The 23259-nt window shown below is 32.9% G+C and overlaps 1 protein-coding gene across 1 annotated transcript; it reads right to left on the bottom strand.

Annotated features, from left to right (window-relative positions):
- Window positions 1-21189: 21189 nt before the first annotated feature.
- On the bottom strand, window positions 21190-22833 carry LOC134708454 (caveolin-1-like). Its single transcript, XM_063568985.1, has 2 exons — window positions 22626-22833; window positions 21190-21650 (listed from the first exon to the last, which is right to left on the bottom strand). Exons 1-2 carry the CDS (start codon window positions 22686-22688, stop codon window positions 21324-21326), a joined length of 390 nt encoding a protein of 129 aa, XP_063425055.1. The 5' UTR covers window positions 22689-22833; the 3' UTR covers window positions 21190-21323.
- Window positions 22834-23259: the final 426 nt, after the last annotated feature.

Below are 23259 nucleotides of genomic sequence, written 5' to 3'. Positions count from 1 at the left end.
CTAGTATGTCACTGTTTGTGTTGTATATGTCTATGATATATGTTTTACACAGGTTTGTCGCTGGATACCAGTTATTGTCACATTAACCTAGTATGTCACTGTTTGTGTTGTATATGTCTATGATATATGTTTCACGCAGGTTTGTCCTGGATACCAGTTATTGTCACATTAACCTAGTATGTCACTGTTTGTGTTGTATATGTCTATGATATATGTTTCACGCAGGTTTGTCCTGGATACCAGTTATTGTCACATTAACCTAGTATGTCACTGTTTGTGTTGTATATGTCTATGATATATGTTTTACACAGGTTTGTCCTGGATACCAGTTATTATCACATTAACCTAGTATGTCACTGTTTGTGTTGTATATGTCTATGATATATGTTTCACACAGGTTTGTCCTGGATACCAGTTATTGTCACATTAACCTAGTATGTCACTGTTAGTGTTGTATTACTGTCTATGATATATGTTTCACACAGGTTTGTCCTGGATACCAGTTATTGTCACATTAACCTAGTATGTCACTGTTAGTGTTGTATTACTGTCTATGATATATGTTTCACGCAGGTTTGTCCTGGATACCAGTTATTGTCACATAAACCTAGTATGTCACTGTTTGTGTTGTATATGTCTATGATATATGTTTTACACAGGTTTGTCGCTGGATACCAGTTATTGTCACATTAACCTAGTATGTCACTGTTTGTGTTGAATATGTCTATGATATATGTTTCACACAGGTTTGTCCTGGATACCAGTTATTGTCACATTAACCTAGTATGTCACTGTTTGTGTTGTATATGTCTATGATATATGTTTCACACAGGTTTGTCCTGGATACCAGTTATTGTCACATTAACCTAGTATGTCACTGTTTGTGTTGAATATGTCTATGATATATGTTTTACACAGGTTTGTCGCTGGATACCAGTTATTGTCACATTAACCTAGTATGTCACTGTTAGTGTTGTATTACTGTCTATGATATATGTTTTACACAGGTTTGTCGCTGGATACCAGTTATTGTCACATTAACCTAGTATGTCACTGTTTGTGTTGAATATGTCTATGATATATGTTTCACACAGGTTTGTCGCTGGATACCAGTTATTGTCACATTAACCTAGTATGTCACTGTTTGTGTTGTATATGTCTATGATATATGTTTCACACAGGTTTGTCCTGGATACCAGTTATTGTCACATTAACCTAGTATGTCACTGTTTGTGTTGTATATGTCTATGATATATGTTTCACACAGGTTTGTCCTGGATACCAGTTATTGTCACATTAACCTAGTATGTCACTGTTTGTGTTGTATATGTCTATGATATATGTTTCACACAGGTTTGTCGCTGGATACCAGTTATTGTCACATTAACCTAGTATGTCACTGTTTGTGTTGAATATGTCTATGATATATGTTTCACACAGGTTTGTCCTGGATACCAGTTATTGTCACATTAACCTAGTATGTCACTGTTTGTGTTGTATTACTGTCTATGATATATGTTTCACACAGGTTTGTCGCTGGATACCAGTTATTGTCACATTAACCTAGTATGTCACTGTTTGTGTTGTATTACTGTCTATGATATATGTTTCACACAGGTTTGTCCTGGATACCAGTTATTGTCACATTAACCTAGTATGTCACTGTTTGTGTTGTATATGTCTATGATATATGTTTCACACAGGTTTGTCCTGGATACCAGTTATTGTCACATTAACCTAGTATGTCACTGTTTGTGTTGTATTACTGTCTATGATATATGTTTCACACAGTTTTGTCCTGGATACCAATTATTGTCACATTAACCTAGTATGTCACTGTTAGTGTTGTATTACTGTCTATGATATATGTTTTACACAGGTTTGTCCTGGATACCAGTTATTGTCACATTAACCTAGTATGTCACTGTTAGTGTTGTATATGTCTATGATATATGTTTTACACAGGTTTGTCCTGGATACCAGTTATTGTCACATTAACCTAGTATGTCACTGTTTGTGTTGTATATGTCTATGATATATGTTTTACACAGGTTTGTCCTGGATACCAGTTATTGTCACATTAACCTAGTATGTCACTGTTTGTGTTGTATTACTGTCTATGATATATGTTTCACACAGGTTTGTCCTGGATACCAGTTATTGTCACATTAACCTAGTATGTCACTGTTTGTGTTGTATTACTGTCTATGATATATGTTTCACACAGGTTTGTCCTGGATACCAGTTATTGTCACATTAACCTAGTATGTCACTGTTTGTGTTGTATATGTCTATGATATATGTTTTACACAGGTTTGTCCTGGATACCAGTTATTGTCACATTAACCTAGTATGTCACTGTTTGTGTTGAATATGTCTATGATATATGTTTTACACAGGTTTGTCCTGGATACCAGTTATTGTCACATTAACCTAGTATGTCACTGTTAGTGTTGTATTACTGTCTATGATATATGTTTTACACAGGTTTGTCCTGGATACCAATTATTGTCACATTAACCTAGTATGTCACTGTTAGTGTTGTATTACTGTCTATGATATATGTTTTACACAGGTTTGTCCTGGATACCAGTTATTGTCACATTAACCTAGTATGTCACTGTTTGTGTTGAATATGTCTATGATATATGTTTCACACAGGTTTGTCCTGGATACCAGTTATTGTCACATTAACCTAGTATGTCACTGTTTGTGTTGTATATGTCTATGATATATGTTTTACACAGGTTTGTCCTGGATACCAGTAATTGTCACATTAACCTAGTATGTCACTGTTGGTGTTGTATTACTGTCTATGATATATGTTTCACACAGGTTTGTCCTGGATACCAGTTATTGTCACATTAACCTAGTATGTCACTGTTAGTGTTGTATTACTGTCTATGATATATGTTTCACACAGGTTTGTCGCTGGATACCAGTTATTGTCACATTAACCTAGTATGTCACTGTTAGTGTTGTATTACTGTCTATGATATATGTTTCACACAGGTTGGTCGCTGGATACCAGTTATTGTCACATTAACCTAGTATGTCACTGTTTGTGTTGTATTACTGTCTATGATATATGTTTCACACAGGTTTGTCCTGGATACCAGTTATTGTCACATTAACCTAGTATGTCACTGTTTGTGTTGTATTACTGTCTATGATATATGTTTTACACAGGTTTGTCGCTGGATACCAGTTATTGTCACATTAACCTAGTATGTCACTGTTTGTGTTGTATATGTCTATGATATATGTTTTACACAGGTTTGTCCTGGATACCAGTTATTGTCACATTAACCTAGTATGTCACTGTTAGTGTTGTATTACTGTCTATGATATATGTTTCACACAGTTTTGTCCTGGATACCAATTATTGTCACATTAACCTAGTATGTTACTGTTTGTGTTGTATTACTGTCTATGATATATGTTTTACACAGGTTTGTCGCTGGATACCAGTTATTATCACATTAACCTAGTATGTCACTGTTTGTGTTGTATTACTGTCTATGATATATGTTTCACACAGGTTTGTCCTGGATACCAGTTATTGTCACATTAACCTAGTATGTCACTGTTTGTGTAGAATATGTCTATGATATATGTTTCACACAGGTTTGTCCTGGATACCAGTTATTGTCACATTAACCTAGTATGTCACTGTTTTTGTTGTATATGTCTATGATATATGTTTCACACAGGTTTGTCCTGGATACCAACTGTTGTCACATTAACCTAGTATGTCACTGTTTGTGTTGTTCATCCAATTGTGTCAATATAACGGATCTATACACAACTCTCATACAACAGTGCACAAGTGGGCTGATAAGCTCGGTGTTTTGCTATTGCACAGGGGCGGATCCAGCCATTTAAAAAAGGGGATTTCCAAACCCAAGATAAAAAAGGGAGTTCCAAATATATGTCCTCATTCAAATGCATTGATCGTCAAAAAAAGATGGGGTTCAAACCCCCGGAACCCTCCCCCTGGATCCGCCACTGATTGCGCCACTTAAGCATTCCAGTTGCACAAAAAAAATCTTTCATTTTCCCCAAAAATAAAACTTTTTTTCTCGCATAAAATACAGATAAACAATATTAAAAAAACTATATTTATTTAAAAGAGGCTTTTCATAATGACTTTTAAACACACTTTTTGTTTGCATAATAAAACATATTTATCAGAAATCAGGCATCACAAAACCACATCGAAAGCACTATACATCGATAAGAGGCTTTCATAATAATGTTAAAATAAAGTGTGGTTGTATATTAAATCAACGGTAATAATAAAACCTTAAGCTGGGGTCACACATTCACGATTTTGACTGCCGTCCTTGACAGGACCATTCTCGATTTAAATTTGTCAAAAGTCTGATCAAGATTCTGTGAAGCTTGAATTTAAATTTGTAAAATTATTGACAAAAATCATATATCATGTTCAGGTAGCGTCCAAATTCAGCCGTTTCCAGCAGAATTATTTTCAAGTTATACTGTTCTCATGAATCCAATAATAATTCAATTTATATCTTTCACATAGTGAAAAACGACCCGATAATACCGAATGTGATCTGACAGAGATCAGACAGTGACCAGACAGTGATCCGAAGCTGGGGGAAAATATCCGTCAGAAAACTGTGACCATATCATGTGCTGTCGGAACGCATTTCTATCGCAGTCTGCTGAACTGCATTGCAAACGGCTTGTTCTGAACTCAGTTGTATTGTGTCCTGTAATTGTCGAGACTCACGTGGGTATTATTGCCGAATTATGGATTACATGTAATAATGGGACTGTTCAGGAACGGTTGACAGTTCCATAGAACACCGTTCAGATATCACAGAACATTCTTACAATTTTGATCCTATAATGCAGAATTTGTCTTGATAGACAAAGTTCCGATTGTAATACAACTAGACAAAGTCGGCTGAGTCTCCCCGAATGATACGGGACACAACTAACTGTCGGGGTACTAGGCCGACACCTATACGGACGTATACGACTCCCTTCAGACAATGATAGGACATTCCAGATCATTAAGAAAATAATCTAACTATTTCACATTTCTTGTCTAATTGCTGTCTTATTATTTAAAACGGGAGCCATAATCGGCACTATGTGAACGCCGCATTAAAGAAAGCAGTATATCCTGGAGTGTACCTCCTCTACAATAGCTTGATTATTAAGATATATGCACATCACATATTGGTAATTTATACCGATGTGTTTCCTGCGCCTGAAGGAGATATGGAGATTTTTTTACTGAAGAAAATCATGACTTTTCGAGGGTGAACAAATCATATCTTCCTTAGCCAAGGGAAAATCAGTTTTATTCCACTGCCTCTACTTTTAAATATAGAGTAGTATATGGATCGGGTCTGTAACTGCCGGGATCTTGAATCAGGGGGAATATGAAGTTTTGTTAAATACCTTGTGGGATCGCCTAAAGCAATGAAATGTTACTTTCACTTTCAATATTTATATACATTTGGAAAAAAAGTGTAAAGACTATATTCTGTGCTCTATACAACTTGTTTTATCGTTGTTTTTTTATTGTTATTGTTGTTGTTTTCCTTATTTTCTGCCATGATCCTTTTTTTCTTTTCTTTTTGTAGATTTTTCTTGCTTGAAAGATAGCACCGTTTATAACACATTACAATTTGAAAATCATTGAGTACTCTTGAAAGGGGAGTTCTGCTCAAACTGGTACTAGGGCTATCTTGAACTTCAATTGCCTTTTCTGTGCTTGAAGTGCTTGATGTGTAGGCTCTAAAAAATTACGATTATGACACACTCAGTATAGTCTAAAAGTTAACTTCGCGAACGTATGATTTATAATCTTCCAGATTATTTATTTATATCCTTAAAAACTGTCTAGTTTATATCTTGATCCTGACTTGAAAGGTCAAGTGAGCTTTTTTCATCACTTGACATCCGTCTTCCGTCCTCGTCGTCTGTCAACTTTTACAAAAATCTTCTCCTCTTTAACTAGAGGGCCGAATTTAACCAAACTTGGCCGCAATCATCACTAGAGTAGCTAGTTTACAAAATGTGTCCGATGACCCCGCCTGCCAACCAACATGGCCGACATGGCTAAAATTAGAACAGAAGTATAAAATCTTGTTGGTGTGCTGCCCTTGAATTGGTAATTTTAAGATTTTTTTTGCATTTTTTGGTTATTATCTTGGAAATTTTTATAGATAGCGATAAACTGTAAACAGTAACAATGTTCAGCAAAGTAAGATCTACAATAATTTCATCATTACCAAAAATGTCAGTCGACCCCTAAAGGAGTTATAGGCAATTAAAAAAAAATCGTAATTTTTTTGTAATCTTTTATCATAATCTTCATGTCTGAAACTACTAGAACAAATTTAATCAAACTTGACCATAATCATCATTAGGGTATCTATTTTAAAAAATGTGTCCGATGACCCTCTTTCCAACCAATTTGGCTGACATGGCTAAAAATAGAACATAGGGGTAAAATGCAGTTTATATCTCTGAAACTTAAGAAAATTTGACAGGTGGCAAAAAAAGTTCATCATATTTAGATTTATCTGCCCTGAAATTATCAGTTGAATCCGACAACCCCTTGCTGCCTCTGATTAAGAAATTTTACGGAAATTTGCAGTTTTTTTGTTATTATCATTATAGTATTTTATAATATCTAATACTACTTATTATGATTTTAACCTTATTTCACATGATTTCCAAAGCATCAGGAAATACAGGAGAGCCTCTTGTTCTATTAACCGGAAGCTGTGTTCTTCAACGGGACTTGAACTGCAGACTAAGTGTGATCAGACTTTTGAGCAATAGTTATCATCAAAGGAACCAGGATTAAAATTTCCAATACGCCAGACGCGCATTTTGACAAGTGTCGTCTCGAGTCTCACTGAAATGAGAATGTTGTGTTTAATTCGTGTTGAAGGAGTATGTGTTTGAAGGCATATGAATTTGGGACGAAGAAAATGAATAAATTGGTATTCCTTCATTGTATTACGTGCGTGTAGTGATTAACTGTAAGGAAATACTATACCCCCTTTGACTAGTTTAAACTCTGTGTGTGTATAGTTAACCCTTACAACTATATAACTACATTAAATGTGTGTTTCATTATAATACGTTATTCTGAATGGCTACACTGCAAAATCAAATTGTATTCCCAACTTCTTGCCGTATTTTTAAAGTCGTCCGAAAATCAACGAAACTTATACTTTATTTACGAATATAGGTTGTGGTTGTTAACTTAGAGGCAAAAGATACAAAGAGGACAGAAAAACGCAAGAATCGAATAGAAACTAAAAATGCCTGCCATGGTAGTATACAAAACTATGTGAAAAATCAAACAAGACCACAAAACACTTCACAAAAAGCAAAAAACTTAGCAACATGAAAACCACCAAAAATTTGGGTGATCTGATGTGCTCCGGAAGGGTAGGCAGATATTACTCCTCATGTGGCATATGTATGCCATCTAATCTTGATCATGGTCAGTACAATTTCTGCGATAAGCATAATTCACTCATGTAGAAAAATAAAACGGGTTTGTAGTTAAAACAAGTGGAACAAATTTGTAGGCATCTAGGATTTTAAGAGTCAAGATTTTTCAAGACTAAAAGGAACCTAGTACCTATAATGGAACAGCAAAATTAAATATTAGTATGAAGAAAAACAGAAATAAAGAAAAAAATATAACATGTTTTTTTATTCAAAACAATAATATATGAATATAAAACTGATCACCACAAAGGGTGTTTGGACGGTTAGTTGTTTAAATATATATAGTAACCAGTGTAAAACGGACGCATGGACCAATATACTTAAAAATATATCGATCCTTCATCACAGACACTTTGATGGTAAGTCAAAATTAACGAAAAAAATAAATAATACATCTAATGAATTCATCGTATTTCATTGTAGTGATTATTTTTTGAATGCATGGAAGAGTGATCCACAGGCCTCGCAACATGGAACAAGACAGCAATTTACAACTGAGGCATATATTCTTTGGCAGAGTCCGCAGTTGATTTCGAAAATTTTCATGCATGGAGAAATTATCCAGATATGATAGAAAGCGATAATAGCAAATTCACATCCCCATTCAGCAGCAATAAAGATACCGTAGACGATGGTCAGAATGTTGTAACAAAGCAGCTTCCAGCAATCGAAACATTTGGCTGATATTTTCCATACGCAATCGATACTGTGTACCCCATCAGGTTCTCCAAAAACGTCATTGAAATGCAACGACTGAAATGTGATAAAATGACGTTTAGAAATACATGTGTATATATATAATATTTAAAACAAAGTCAAGTTACATGTGTATATGAGTATGTTTTTAAGCGATGAAAATGCTCCGAAAATAATTGGATAACAATTTTCATTTCATGATATTATCAATGTTATGATATATATAAACTATTGATTGCATATAATGATATATCTAGGGCAATATGATTAATCAATTTTGGGCAATTGTTTCCTCCTGGTGCGGAATTTTCTCGCTGTATAAGACCCATTGGTCGCATTCGGCTGTGTTTTTACTTTTTACTCGTGTTGTTGTCTCTTTGTCACAGTCCCCATTTATATAGCTCTCAATTCTATTTGGATATGAGTTGGAGGTATCTTAGGACAAATGTAACTTACTTATGTCTAAATAATAATTGAAAATATATACATTTACGTTTCTTTCTTCAACAACTAGGTTTTTTCTAACTTTATATAGATATTCTTTAATTTGATTATTTTCCTGTATATTAACACTCGTGTAAAAAATAATTAAATAATAACATATTACGAATAAATACGAGAATCAAAGGGTAGTAAAAGTGTGATAAATGGACGAACTGGTTATCAATTATGTATGATCGATATAAATGTATCAATGGGAAAACTTTTCATTAACTAATAAAATACCACTCCGAGTAACCATGTTATGTGTTGACATGCAACATTCACTGAAATTGTTGCTAAGAATCCAAAAAAAAAGAACCGTCAAAAACATGAACTATGAAAATGTACAATTTGTCTTTAATATTATAAAACTATAAAACAAAGAAATAAAAAAGAAAAAATACGATGTTTTATGTCTCTTCTCCTTAGTGAAAAGTTAAAATTTCGGTATCTTCGTATTTCGACATTTCAAATACATTGCTCTTCCATGGTCATATTCCTGACTTATACCACTTCAAAACTACTGAGAATTAATTGTGACTATCGATAATGTGTTACTGAGAATATTGAAAGAAGAATGTTACAAGATTTAGGATGTTTCTAGTTTTACCCTTATCGGATTTTCCTTGTTAGAAAATAACTGGATATACTGAATTTCCCTTCCGAAACACCTGATATCACTGTCAGTTTTTTAGTGAAATTAGGTCTATAGATTTGTACATTGTTCAGAGTTCGTAGACGTTTTCTGTGTTTATTCGTTCTCTTGTCATTTCCTCCTAGTATTATTGCTTTAACTTTTTTAAACAGATATTATTTCGAAGACTATTTCATTAATTTCCCATGAGTTTTACTGTAATTTAAACAGTTGAAATTCAACCAAGTCTAAAACTAAAATTAAGTTTTTATATCAAATTTAAAAAATCAGTGTTCGAAAATGCTATTTGTAAAAGTGTCATTTCATGACCTACAATCAAACTGAGCGCCGGTTTTCTGGTAAGTTTTTTTTTATTACGCAATCGGCATTTTTATAGCGAAACGAATCAAGGTATACAACACATGATAATCCCCTAATTTCCCTTCTTGCTTATTTGTTTTACATTATCTCATTTGATTTGCCTACACACAGTTTTTTAGAGTTACTCTTGCAGACATATGAAACCCTGATTCCACTCTGTTTTAATCTTATTCTATAGAATAAATGGATTATGCAATGAATTAAAACTTACCCCTAAATGATTATTTAGTCCATTGGGATCCCTGTTAACCAAATCTATGTCACTGCCAGGCATTTTAAAAGTAGAAATCTATATAACACTACGACCAAAAAACGATGGAGAATACTTTGGATTGATCTATAGAAATTTTGCTTTTATGGTCAGTTTCTGTTTGTTTTTCTGTTGACATGCCAACTCTGACCATTTGTCGATTCGGTCAAATAGTTACTAGTCTGAATAATTAAGGGTTTATTGTAATTCCCGGTTCAGTATCTATGTATGCATTATATTGTTGTTTTTGCAATTTAAATTTATATACTAATCTAATTTTTTAACAATATCTGACAGATAATCATGTTTATGCAATTTTACTGACACATATGTCAAGATATTATACATGTATCCATACATTTTAATACATGTAATATCCTTTTTAATTCGGATTATTTATTTATTGGATAGTTAGTGTATGTAGTTTCAATAACATTTTGACAACTTATGAGATAGTTGAAAAAACATTTACCTTTAAAGTAGAGCCATTTTGTTCGATGGTCACATTGAACAATTAATTCACAATATGAAAAAAACAACGAGAAAAGAATCTCGAATTATTCCAAAAAAATTTTCTTTACTAATATCTGGTTTGGAAGATGACAACCCAAGTCCATTGGAGCTTATAAATAGTAAACTAGGCTCCCTCCTGTTTGCTGATGATCTGCTTTTACTATCAGAATCTAAGGAGGGTCTCCAAAATAGTCTAAATAAAGTTTCCATGTTTTGTGAAAACTGGCAGCTTTCTCTAAACATAAATAAAACAAAAAGTATGGTCTTTTCAACAACAAAGCAAAAGCCTGAAACATCTATACTTGTATATAAAAACAAAAAAAATAGAGAATGTTTCAGAATATCCTTACTTGGGTCTGCTGATTAAATCAAATGGTAATCTCAGTCATAGTACAGCTGAATTAACAAAAAAGGCAAAAAAGGTTTTGTTCTCTATTAAAACATATACTAATTCTCTTGGCAGCCTTCCTATCAGAGTGTCAACTTAGTGAGACCTATATTGACTTATAATTCTGAAATAACATATTTGGACTCATATATAACATATTTCAAAGCTAAAAAAAGAGCTTTGGTTTCTGGAAAAATTGTGGACCCATTTAATTTTATTGACAAGACTCCAATAGAAAACTTGCATCTTGGTTATTGCAAGTTTACCCTTGGCACGAACAAGAGTGCCTCAAATTTTGGTACAAGGAACGAATTGGGAAGACTGCCTATTGAATGTCATATAAAAACCCAAACTATTATGTATTTAGCAAGGCTTTTCACCTCAAATTTGAATCCCTTATTACATGAATCTTTTCAATTAACTAAAACTTTGGATTCTAGTGGCACCTATTCATGGTTCACTTTTGCAAAAGATATTCTTTCTGAATCTAACATTGATATAGATAGACTAAAAACCTGTGAAAATTTAAAACAATTAAAAAATATTAAAAGCTATATTAAACCCCAAATAAACTCATACTACAACAACCTGTTAATAAATAAGTTAACATCTATTGATGATAAAAGTAAATTAAATTTTTATAAAGCACTTGAGCCAAATCTATTGATCAAACCTTACCTCTCTAATCCAAACTTTGAATTTAGAAAATTAATTACAAAACTTAGAATCAGTAACCATTTATTATTAATTGAAAAAGGGAGGCATTTTAAAATTCCTCGCGAAGAGAGACTTTGCAAAAAATGTAAAGTACTAGATGATGAGAAACATTTCCTAATAAATTGTTCTCATAATTCAAATATTAGATTAACATATTTTGATTGCATTAATAGAGAAAGTAATTTATTTGCTAATCTCACTGACAATGACAAAGTTATATATATACTTAACCCATCAACACCAACACAAGTGAATAAACTAGGATCCTTTATAAAAAAGTCAATGGAACTGAGGACAGGGGACCCTTTAATATTTACCTGAATTTGTGTATATATATTGAGTTACTTAGTTATTGTCTTTATTTGTTTTTGTTGTTGTTATATGTCACAAACTGTAAAGTTTATATGGCAATAAAACTTTGAATTGAAAAATTGTTATAAAACTTAAAAGGCAACATACATCTAGCTCTTTGATATAAGCTTGAATCATTGTATCAAGATTGATGATACTACTACACGAATCCAAAAATCTCAATTTAGAAATCGAAAATACAATTATCTTTCGCATAAGCGATTTAAAGAAATATGTGACCAGATGGGACATAAAGGAATAAAGGTCACCTGTGAAGTACATGTTCACACATTTATATGTTAAACAAAGTTAAATAGCAAGTTGAGTGTTTCAAAAACTGTCATTGCCAAAGTTCACTAACAAATCACCATAGGACACTCATATTCAGTTTAGAAAAAGGCTAAGGTTGAAGTAATGATGACAATGATAATTGCCACAAGTAAAAAGTGCATGCATGTTTTTTTTAGAATACACTAATGTGTTAATGCCGGATCCACAAGTTCAGTCTTTTTAGCCAGTTTCAGTGTAAGGTTGAAGTAATGATGACAATGATAATTGCCACAAGTAAAAAGTGCATGCATGTTTTTTTTAGAATACACTAATGTGTTAATGCCGGATCCACAAGTTCAGTCTTTTTAGCCAGTTTGCAGTGGCGTAGCTGGGTCATTTTTACGTGTACGCCCGAACCTTGGCGAGTGATATGAGGGGTGCCAACTGCTCAATGTTAAAGCACCTGCTGGTAGTGGGTTGGAAAGGGACGAAGCCCCCGAGTGCTATCGAGAATGAGTTACCGTAATGATTCCTGTCAGTAAAAAATCATTAATGGAAACATACTTTTGAATCTAAATGTTTTTTTTGTTGTAGTTAAATTTTCTAATATGTTAACTTATTCATCGAATTAAACTGGTAGCTAGCCTTATGGTCATTGGTTTTAGAGAAAACGTCCAAACCATGTAATCTTACTTTTAAATAATTTTAAAGGGTGCCGTGAGTGACTCGCAAAGACTCGATTAAAGCACCTTTTAATGAACACGAAAACAAAACATGTCTTAGAGGTGCAATATAAACAAAATCTAGAACACCTAGGATTTCTTCCCACAAAAAGTGAATCAATTTCTCAGTCCTTTAAAGGGATTAAAAAAAAACTAAAATTTTCTTTGATATTTTTTTCTTGATCTGGAATATTTCACGACAATCTATTAAGGTTTATAAATTGAGCATGTAAAACAATATATTGCGTAAAGAAAAGTCCGGCTATCTGTCTATCAGAAAAGAACAGAAAAATGAACGAAAACAAATACTTTTAAATTTTAGCTTTAGACATAGGTCAACATTAGTCAAAACTCAATTAAGGTTCTACAAGTAGTTAATGTACATGTAATTGAGAAATAACAAAATGTAATCCCGAACTGCGACCACTTACATGTAAGTGCAGAAAGAAATGCATTTTATCCTTAAAATGCGTAAATATTAAAGATATAGTTGCATTATTATATTGCTCTGAATACTCTTTTGATCATAAACAGTTTCTGTCAAACTTTCGTAAAATTTCACGGAGAGTCATTCAAAAGACTATATCCACACTCGGAATCTAAATATTGACGCCCCTTTGTCTCGCTTTTCGGGCATAAATAACAGGCGCAACAAAAATACAAACAGCATATCGAATCTGAGCAGATAGTGAATTGCGTTAAATATAAATTAAGAAAAGTACGTAGAATTCACAGTAGATTCAGACTTTTACAAAAGATTCGAAAAAATATATTAAATGAGTCCTTTTTTTATTCAAATTACAATCCATTGAAAAAAAGAAGCACAAGGCTGATGTGCTTTTGACCAGTTTTTCTTATTCTTTGTCCATTATTTGTTTTATTTTCAAAATTCAAGTGTACGCCCGGGCGTTTTGACGTAAACGTAGCTACGCGCATGGTTTGACAATGAAATTTGTTCAGAGCAAGTACTAAGTATGCAGGAAGACATGTAGCACCACAACCGGAAAATTCTGACTCCAACCCGAACAGTTTTTGTTCTTACTCCTAAATACCGCGTACTTCCCAGAGAAGTATTGTAGTTATATACAAATTCCCAATGTTTTCCTGATCTGCTATATACAGATGATTAAAACCACTGACCTTCCACAATCTGAACACAATACTTACTCGATTTATACTAATTTCTCATAGAAATAACTTCAGTGAGTAAACAAATAAAGATTCATTCTACTTTTTTTAAGCTAGTATATTTTTTAATAGAAAGAACATATGTTGTACGGTCAAACAATAAATGGCTAAAAGTGAAATGTGTTGCGTTGCTTCAATATTTTTTTATGCAGCAATGTGTTTTCTAGTTCCAATATGAATAGCAGCAATTAGTAAGGTTATGTCAATGATACAGCAATCAAACGACACCAATAACCAAATGGAATCGAGGATGTCTAGAGAACAATATATGGTCTTCAGCAACAAACATGTTGCAATACTAGTAAGTCTTAATCTATTTCGCTTATGAATGACAATCAAATATCTACCATTAAAGCTAATTTCTCCAACAGAAACAAAAAGAAAAACATTAACATTAGACCGTTGGTTTTCCCGTTTGAATGGTTTTACACTAGTAATTTTGGGGCCCTTTATAGCTTGCTGTTCGGTGTGAGCCTCGGCTTCGTGTCAGTGAAGACCGTACGTTGGCCTATAATGGTCTTCTTTTATAAATTGTTATTTGGATGAAGAGTTGTTTCATTGTCACTCACACCCCATCTTCCTATATCTAATTAAAATATGATACAAGACTACGGTTGACGAGTTTCCTGACTTTTGACAGACACGTGACAATGTAGCGAGGTTCAATGCGATTTCTTCCATTTTTCAACCTTCCTCAGTTTTAATCCTGAACAATATATTAACAAAACGAATGCATACCAGAAATACAATAAAAACCAGAAATGCGCTTCACTTGAAAACATTATAACATTAAAAATCAATTGTTCAGAGAACAATTGAAGGTCTTTCCACATCAAAGAAATTTTGAAAAGAAGCAAGTTTCTTAGACTGACGCGATAAATAACTGGTTTTTATATGCTTTTAAGTGAACTAAAGGAGATAACGTGCTACTTCCGGTTAAGGAAATGTTACTTCCAGTCTTATATGATAGCTTCTTTCACACTGATTCCCAAAATATAGTTTTATATACTTTTGCCTGTAAACCCGTATATAATTGACCACTTCCGGTTTACAGAAAGTTATTTCTAGTCTTTAGTGATAAGTAAATGTATAAAAATATACCAATTCTGAGTACTGTTATATAAAAAAAAGTTCAAAAGTAGCTACTTCGGATTTTCTCAAGGTCACTTCCGGTTGTCATTTTTCAAGGTCATATGTCACTTAAGCTTTTGTTAAAGGTCATAAGGCTTTATAATGCACCAAGTTAAAGTAATAATCCATTAACCTTATAATTAGACATTTCAGGGTCACTAACTCCTAAAAGGTGCCATTTGATTTTTTCAGACCAAAGGTAATATATCTTCATTACAATAAGGCAAACATTTTGCACTTGTTTTTTTTAAATATATCTTTTAAAGTGTTTGAGAAAATGCAAAAACAAGGAAAAGTCAAAATTTAGAACTTGACCTTGACCTTTGACCTTGACCTCATTTTCTAAGTTAGGACATAGGGACCTCAAGTAAAAAGGTTCAAGGAGTATATGGTTTAAGGTTTATAAGTTAAAAAACATACCAACAAATTTAATTATTTTGTTAAGGTAGATAACTATAAAATTTCATCGAATCGCTTCGATCCAAATTAACCAAAAATTCATGAGGATGTAACCAACAATTTAGAAAAAGAATTTTGTCGATATCTTATTTTGCTATGAAGGAGATGCACTCACTTGATAAACAGTGAATATGAACTCTTACAAAGAAAATGAATCGGATTAGCAGGGTGAAATTTAAAAGCGTATAAACTATACGATACAATATGAAAGATATCTAAGCGACATCTTACGAAACAAAAAATTCAGAATGTGGCGGATTTTTGTTTTAATAATAATCAGAACAAATACAATAGGTCTTTCCACAGAAAAGTGGAAAGACCTAAATATAATATAAACATAACAAAAGATTTAACAAATTACATCGTTATATCATCTTCACAGTTACTGGAAGTATGCTTTATAAAATTAACGGTACCAATTTTCTTGCACCAGATGCGCATTTCGACAATACATGTCTCTTCAGTGATGCTCGTGTCCAAAATATTTGAAATCCAAAGCTTATATAAAAGATGAAGAGCTATAGTCCAAAAGGTCCAAAAAGTATAGCCAAATCCGTGTAGGAATCAGAGCTTTGCTTGAGGGAGATACATTCCTTAATTTATAATAATTTATAATATTTTGTAACAGCAAATTTTAATAACACACACAATCCGTATTTTCATGCCAGTGCCGAAGTACTGGATACTGGGCTGGTGATAACCTCGGGGACTAATAGTCCACCAGCAGAGGCATCGACCCAGTGGTTGTTATCAAATTAACAGTACCAATTTTCTTGCACCAGATGCGAGTGCATAAAGTGCATAACCTGCTGATAAAACATGTAATCGTCCAGCAGTTAGTTTGGACAAAACTTTCATTTCAGATTTGGAACAACAAATCAATCAGCAGCACAGGGAATATCATAGTTTATGTAGACATTTACACAGGGAATATCATAGTCTCTGTATACATTTACACAGGGAATATCATAGTTTCTGTAGACATTTACACAGGGAATATCATAGTTTCTGTAGACATTAACAAAGGGTATATCATAGTTTCTGTAGACATTTACACAGGAAATATCATAGTTTCTGTAGACATTTACACAGGGAATATCATAGTTTCTGTAGATATTTACACAGAAAATATCGGCATAGTTTCTGTAGAAATTTACACAGGGAATATCATAGTTTCTGTAGACATTTACACAGGGAATATCATAGTCTCTGTAGACATTTACACAGGAAATATCATAGTTTCTGTAGACATTTACACAGGGAATATCATAGTTTCTGTAGATATTTACACAGGGAATATCATAGTTTCTGTAGACATTTACACAGGGAATATCATAGTCTCTGTAGATATTTACACAGGAAATATCATAGTTTCTGTAGACATTTAAACAGGGAATATCATAGTTTCAATACCATGGATATGAATATCTACAGAACCTATGATATTTCCTGTGTAAATGTCTACAGAAACTATGATATTCCCTGTGTAAATGTCTACAGAGACTATGATATTTCCTGTGTAAATATCTACAGAAACTGTGATATTTCCTGTGTAAATGTCTACAGAAACTATGATATTCCCTGTGTAAATGTCTACAGAGACTATGATATTTCCTGTGTAAATGTCTACAGAAACTATGATATCCCCTGTGTAAATATCTACAGAAACTATGATATTCCCTGTGTAAATGTCTACAGAAATTATGATATTTCCTGTGTAAATATCTACAGAAACTATGATATTTCCTGTGTAAATGTCTACAGAAACTATGATATTCCCTGTGTAAATGTCTACAGAGACTATGATATTCCCTGTGTAAATATCTACAGAAACTATGATATTCCCTGTGTGAATGTCTACAGAAACTATGATATTTCCTGTGTAAATATCTACAGAGACTATGATATTCCCTCTGTAAATGTCTACAGAAACTATGATATTCCCTGTGTAAATATCTACAGTGACTATGATATTCCCTGTGTAAATGTCTACAGAAACTATGATATTCCCTGTGTAAATGTCTACAGAAACTATGATATTCCCTGTGTAAATGTCTACAGAGACTATGATATTTCCTGTGTAAATATCTACAGAGACTATGATATTCCCTGTGTAAATGTCTACAGAAACTATGATATTCCCTGTGTAAATGTCTACAGAAACTATGATATTCCCTGTGTAAATGTCTACAGAAACTATGAAATTCCCTGTGTAAATATCTACAGAAACTATGATATTCCCTGTGTAAATGTCTACAGGAACTATGATATTCCCTGTGTAAATGTCTACAGAAACTATGATATTCCCTGTGTAAATTTCTACAGAAACTATGAAATTCCCTGTGTAAATATCTACAGAAACTATGATATTCCCTGTGTAAATGTCTACAGAAACTATGATATTTCCTGTGTGAATATCTACAGAGACTATGATATTCCCTGTGTGAATGTCTACAGAAACTATGATATTTCCTGTGTAAATATCTACAGAGACTATGATATTCCCTCTGTAAATGTCTACAGAAACTATGATATTCCCTGTGTAAATATCTACAGTGACTATGATATTCCCTGTGTAAATGTCTACAGAAACTATGATATTCCCTGTGTAAATGTCTATAGAAACTATGATATTCCCTGAGTAAATGTCTACAGAGACTATGATATTTCCTGTGTAAATATCTACAGAGACTATGATATTCCCTGTGTAAATGTCTACAGAAACTATGATATTCCCTGTGTAAATGTCTACAGAGACTATGATATTCCCTGTGTAAATGTCTACAGAAACTATGAAATTCCCTGTGTAAATATCTACAGAAACTATGATATTCCCTGTGTAAATGTCTACAGGAACTATGATATTCCCTGTGTAAATACCTACAGGAACTATGATATTCCCTGTGTAAATGTCTACAGAAACTATGATATTTCCTGTGTGAATATCTACAGAGACTATGATATTCCCTGTGAAAATGTCTACAGAAACTATGATATTCCCTGTGTAAATGTCTACAGAAACTATGATATTTCCTGTGTAAATATCTACAGAAACTATGATATTCCCTGTGTAAATGACTACAGAAACTATGATATTCCCTGTGTTAATGTCTACAGAAACTATGATATTCCCTGTGTAAATGTCTACAAAAACTATGATATTATAGAGAAACCTACTAATATTTTATCAATATGGAATAACATAGTTTCTGTAGACATTCACACAAGGAATATCATAGTTTCTGTAGATATTTAGACAGGAAATATCATAGTTTCTGTAGATATTTACACAGGAAATATCATAGTTTCTGTAGACTTTTACACAGGGAATATCATAGGTTCTGTAGACATTTACACAGGGTATATTATACAATTACTGTCTTTTGATGAGGTAAATGTGTGGTTTTATTGACTTTTGAAAAACTGATATTCACTGAGGCCAACGGCCGAAGTGAATATCAGTTTTTCAAAAGTCAATAAAACCACATATTTACCGAAACAAAAGACAGTAAATGATTTATTTCATATTTCGAAAGCCTAAATGTAATAGAAAATATTTACCAAAAGCAATTGTAAATCAAACGTTTTTTTACCAAAATTGTACACGAAAAAGCACGCGACGTTTTGCGCGGTGAATATCCTTTTTCCGCAGGTGAATATGCTTATTTATTCAAAATCCAATTCATATAGAAAAACCTACTAAAAGTTTATAAATATGGAATAATATACAATTACTGTCTTTTGATGAGGTCAATGTGTGGTTTTATTGACTTTTGAAAAACTGATATTCACTGAGGTCAACGGCCGAAGTGAATATCAGTTTGTCAAAAGTCAATGAAACCACATATTTACCGAAACAAAAGACAGTAAATGTTTTATTCCATATTCCGAAAGAAATGAATGTAATAGAAAATATTTACCAAAAGCAATTGTAAATCAAACGTTTTTTTAACCAAAATTGTACACGAAAAAGCACGCGACGTTTTGCCCGGTGAATATCCTTTTTCAGCAGGTGAATATGCTTATTTATTCAAAATCCAATTCTTATAGAAAACCCTACTAAAAGTTTATAAATATGGAATAACATAGTTTCTGTAGATATTTTCACCAAGGAAATATCATAGTTTCTGTAGATTTTTACACAGGAAATATCATAGTTTCTGTAGACATTTACACAGGGAATATCATAGTTTCTGTAGACATTTACACAGGGAATATCATAGTTTCTGTAGATATTTACACAGGAAATATCATAGTTTCTGTAGACATTTACACAGGGAATATCATAGTTTCTGTAGATATTTACACAGGGAATATCATAGTTTCTGTAGACATTTACACAGGAAATACCATAGTCTCTGTAGATATTTACACAGGGAATATCATAGTCTCTGTAGATATTTACACAGGGAATATCATAGTCTCTGTAGATATTTACACAGGAAATATCATAGTTTCTGTAGACATTTACACAGGAAATATCATAGTTTCTGCAGATATTCACTTTATATTTCAACCATTTTTTTTTATATATCTTAGAGAGTTCTATTTGCTAAGAATTCTTTTATATCTTAGAAGTTGTCCTGCATTTTCAACCTCCGTGCCTTTCATTTCCACAATGCAATGGGTATAACCTAAGAATTACTGCCATGGTATAACCGAAGAGTAAATACAATGGGTATTACCGAAGAGTAATCGCTATGGGTATAACCGAAGAATAACGCCTATTGGGTATAACCGAAGAGTAATTGCCATGGGTATAACCGAAGAGTAACAGCCATGGGTATAACCGAAGAGTAAATACCATGGATATACCAGAATAGTACTTGCCATGGGTATAACCGAAGAGTAACTGCAATGGTTATACTGACTGAAGAGTAAATGCTGTAATCGATGGAATACTCGACGCCCAGTATTTTTTTTAACGACCATGGCCAATGATGGTCTTCTTGCACGGTCGGTTTATTCGAACAAACCAAAAAACAAACAAAATTATGAAATTGGCAATTATTGAATACACAATTATACATAATCAAAATAAACCTTTATACATTTTATACATTTGGCGCGTCCGAAACACTTTCTTTTGTTTCCCCCCTTCATCACGAACGCTCACAATACCTATATAAAAAATATATAGGACGCATAATTACAGAAGGAGGTAATATAACCTTAAATCGGATAACATTGTCAAATTGAATTTGAATGAACATGTGTAAAAATGATGTATGGAACATCGTACTAGGAAAAGTAAATCATAGGATAAAAATATGACTGAGATATATGTATAGTAAAAGTGTCTTAAAGTTCAGCACAAACAGAATTGTCGTCACAATTTAAAACAATGAATCAATCACACAAAGTTGTTTTCAGTGCGTGAACCATACCATCAGACAAATTCATTTTCGTTAAGGAAGCAACCCACGATACGTTTTGTACAGTGAGTGAAACACCCATTAGACAACGTTGATTTTATTTAGAGAACGACGCATACAGTTTTATATTTTTACTTAGAGAGTACAATGCTTTATATACAAAACAATTAACTGTTATTTCTCTTCAACATTTTACTTTGGATCTTACTAAAACTTATGCACATGTATATAATCTCTCGCTGTAGTAGTCTTATTGCTTGAATGCAGTGAAGAGTGATCCACAAGCCTCACAACATGGTACAACACAACAGTTAATTACTGAAGCATAGATTCTCTGGCAAATTCCACAGTTGATTTCGATGATTTTCATACATGGAGAAATTATCCAGATATGGTAGAAAGCGATAATAGCAAATTCACATCCCCATTCAGCAGCAATACAGATACCATAGAAAATGGTCATAATGTTGTAACAAAGCAGCTTCCAGCAGTCGAAACATTTGGCTGATATTTTCCATACGCAATCGATACTGTGTACCCCATCAGGTTCTCCGAAAACGTCATTGAAATGCAAAGTCTGGAATGAAATAAAGATACTAAAAGTAAAAAAAACATATACGCGTATAAAGCAATATAACTTTATTATGCATGCGTGTGTGTTTTTTTCGGAAAAGAAATATCGAAATATGACCTGGATTGTATAGCTAAAAACATAACTTTTATTGCTCGACTCTCTTGAGGTCTTAGTGAAATCTTTCAAATGAAGCACACACTCGCCACACTTCAAACTCAAGACGCCACTAATACCGGTGTGAGCAGCTCTCGATCATCCTACATTTGTGCATCGAAAAACTCTTTTTTGGGTATTTTTCATCGGTTAATTACATTATGAAAAATATATTTGTCCATTACCCACTTGCACTACTAGTATATCATTTCTATGATCAATGAACCCAACAAATTTCTTCCAAACTATTTCTTGGAATACTTTAACAATTCAATTTCCTATACATTGACACACTTATTTGTGTACCATACATGTAACAATAACTTTTCGGTAAACTGCTTTAAACCAAAAACTGTAATCTACCTAAATCTAACACTTTTACCTTGTATGTACCACGAATTCTAGTTTACAAAACCATATCGTATGGAAATATATTCTAAAAAAGTCCACCTCAGATTAAACATATTTTAATTTCAATTAGATTTCCTCACAACTTCATGGTAAACTGTCAATCAAAGTATAAATATGTGGTCACTGATTCTTATAGCTTTTCTGAAGTGAAGTACAGGCGGATGGAAACACGGACGAACAGACAGACCGAAAAACCGAATATCCATACAGAGGGCACAATAAAAGGAAATTTAATGATGACTGTATACATTAAGGTTAGATTAAGTTTTTCGTGTCAAAAAAAAGGAAAGAAAACAAAACATGGTATAGCATTGAAATCATGCTCCAAATGTACAAGTAAACTGTTTTAAGTTTGATTTGTCAGACAAAATGACTAAAAATGCCTCTCTCTCTCTCTCTTATAAGTAAACTTACCCCTAAATGAGCATTGATATTATTAGGATCTCTGTTAATCAGATCTATTTCTCCGCCAGACATTTTGAAATAAAAGATGCACAAGTACTGTGAAGAAATTAGCTGCGAGTCTTTGGACTGTTGAATCAGTAACTGTTTCTAGAGATTTTTTTCTCTCTTGATCACTTTTGTTTTGTATAATTGTTCATATGCCAACCGTAAGCATAGGACCAGCTAGGAATTAAAAGGAGATTATTTAATTAAAGTACTAATAATTTAATATACCAGGATTATTTTTATATACAGTGATTGAAGCTGTATGTGTACAACACAATCAAACCTCTTCCATAATTTATAGAAAGACGATCATTTGATAATTTGCCTTTTTATTTACACATGCAAATATTTAAGCGCACAGTGGAAAAAGCAAAACTTGATGTTTCATTTCAGTAAATTGTTACAGCGTTTTTGTTTAGAGAACACTGACAACATCTCTTCGAGTGATTCTAATGTGACTCGTCTCTTGCAACGTAAAATGTTCTCGTCTGTCATACATGCCTATTGTGCCATCAACATTCTAACCACGTTGTAGAACCTACCATAAAGTCTACATGTAAATGTATTCTTGTCGAGAACGAGCACGAAATATTTTATA

Source organism: Mytilus trossulus, chromosome 1 (assembly GCF_036588685.1).
Source record: "Mytilus trossulus isolate FHL-02 chromosome 1, PNRI_Mtr1.1.1.hap1, whole genome shotgun sequence".
Lineage (NCBI taxonomy): Eukaryota > Metazoa > Mollusca > Bivalvia > Mytilida > Mytilidae > Mytilus > Mytilus trossulus.
Note: the sequence above shows the minus strand (reverse complement) of the source record. Positions and strands in the feature narration are given on the sequence as shown.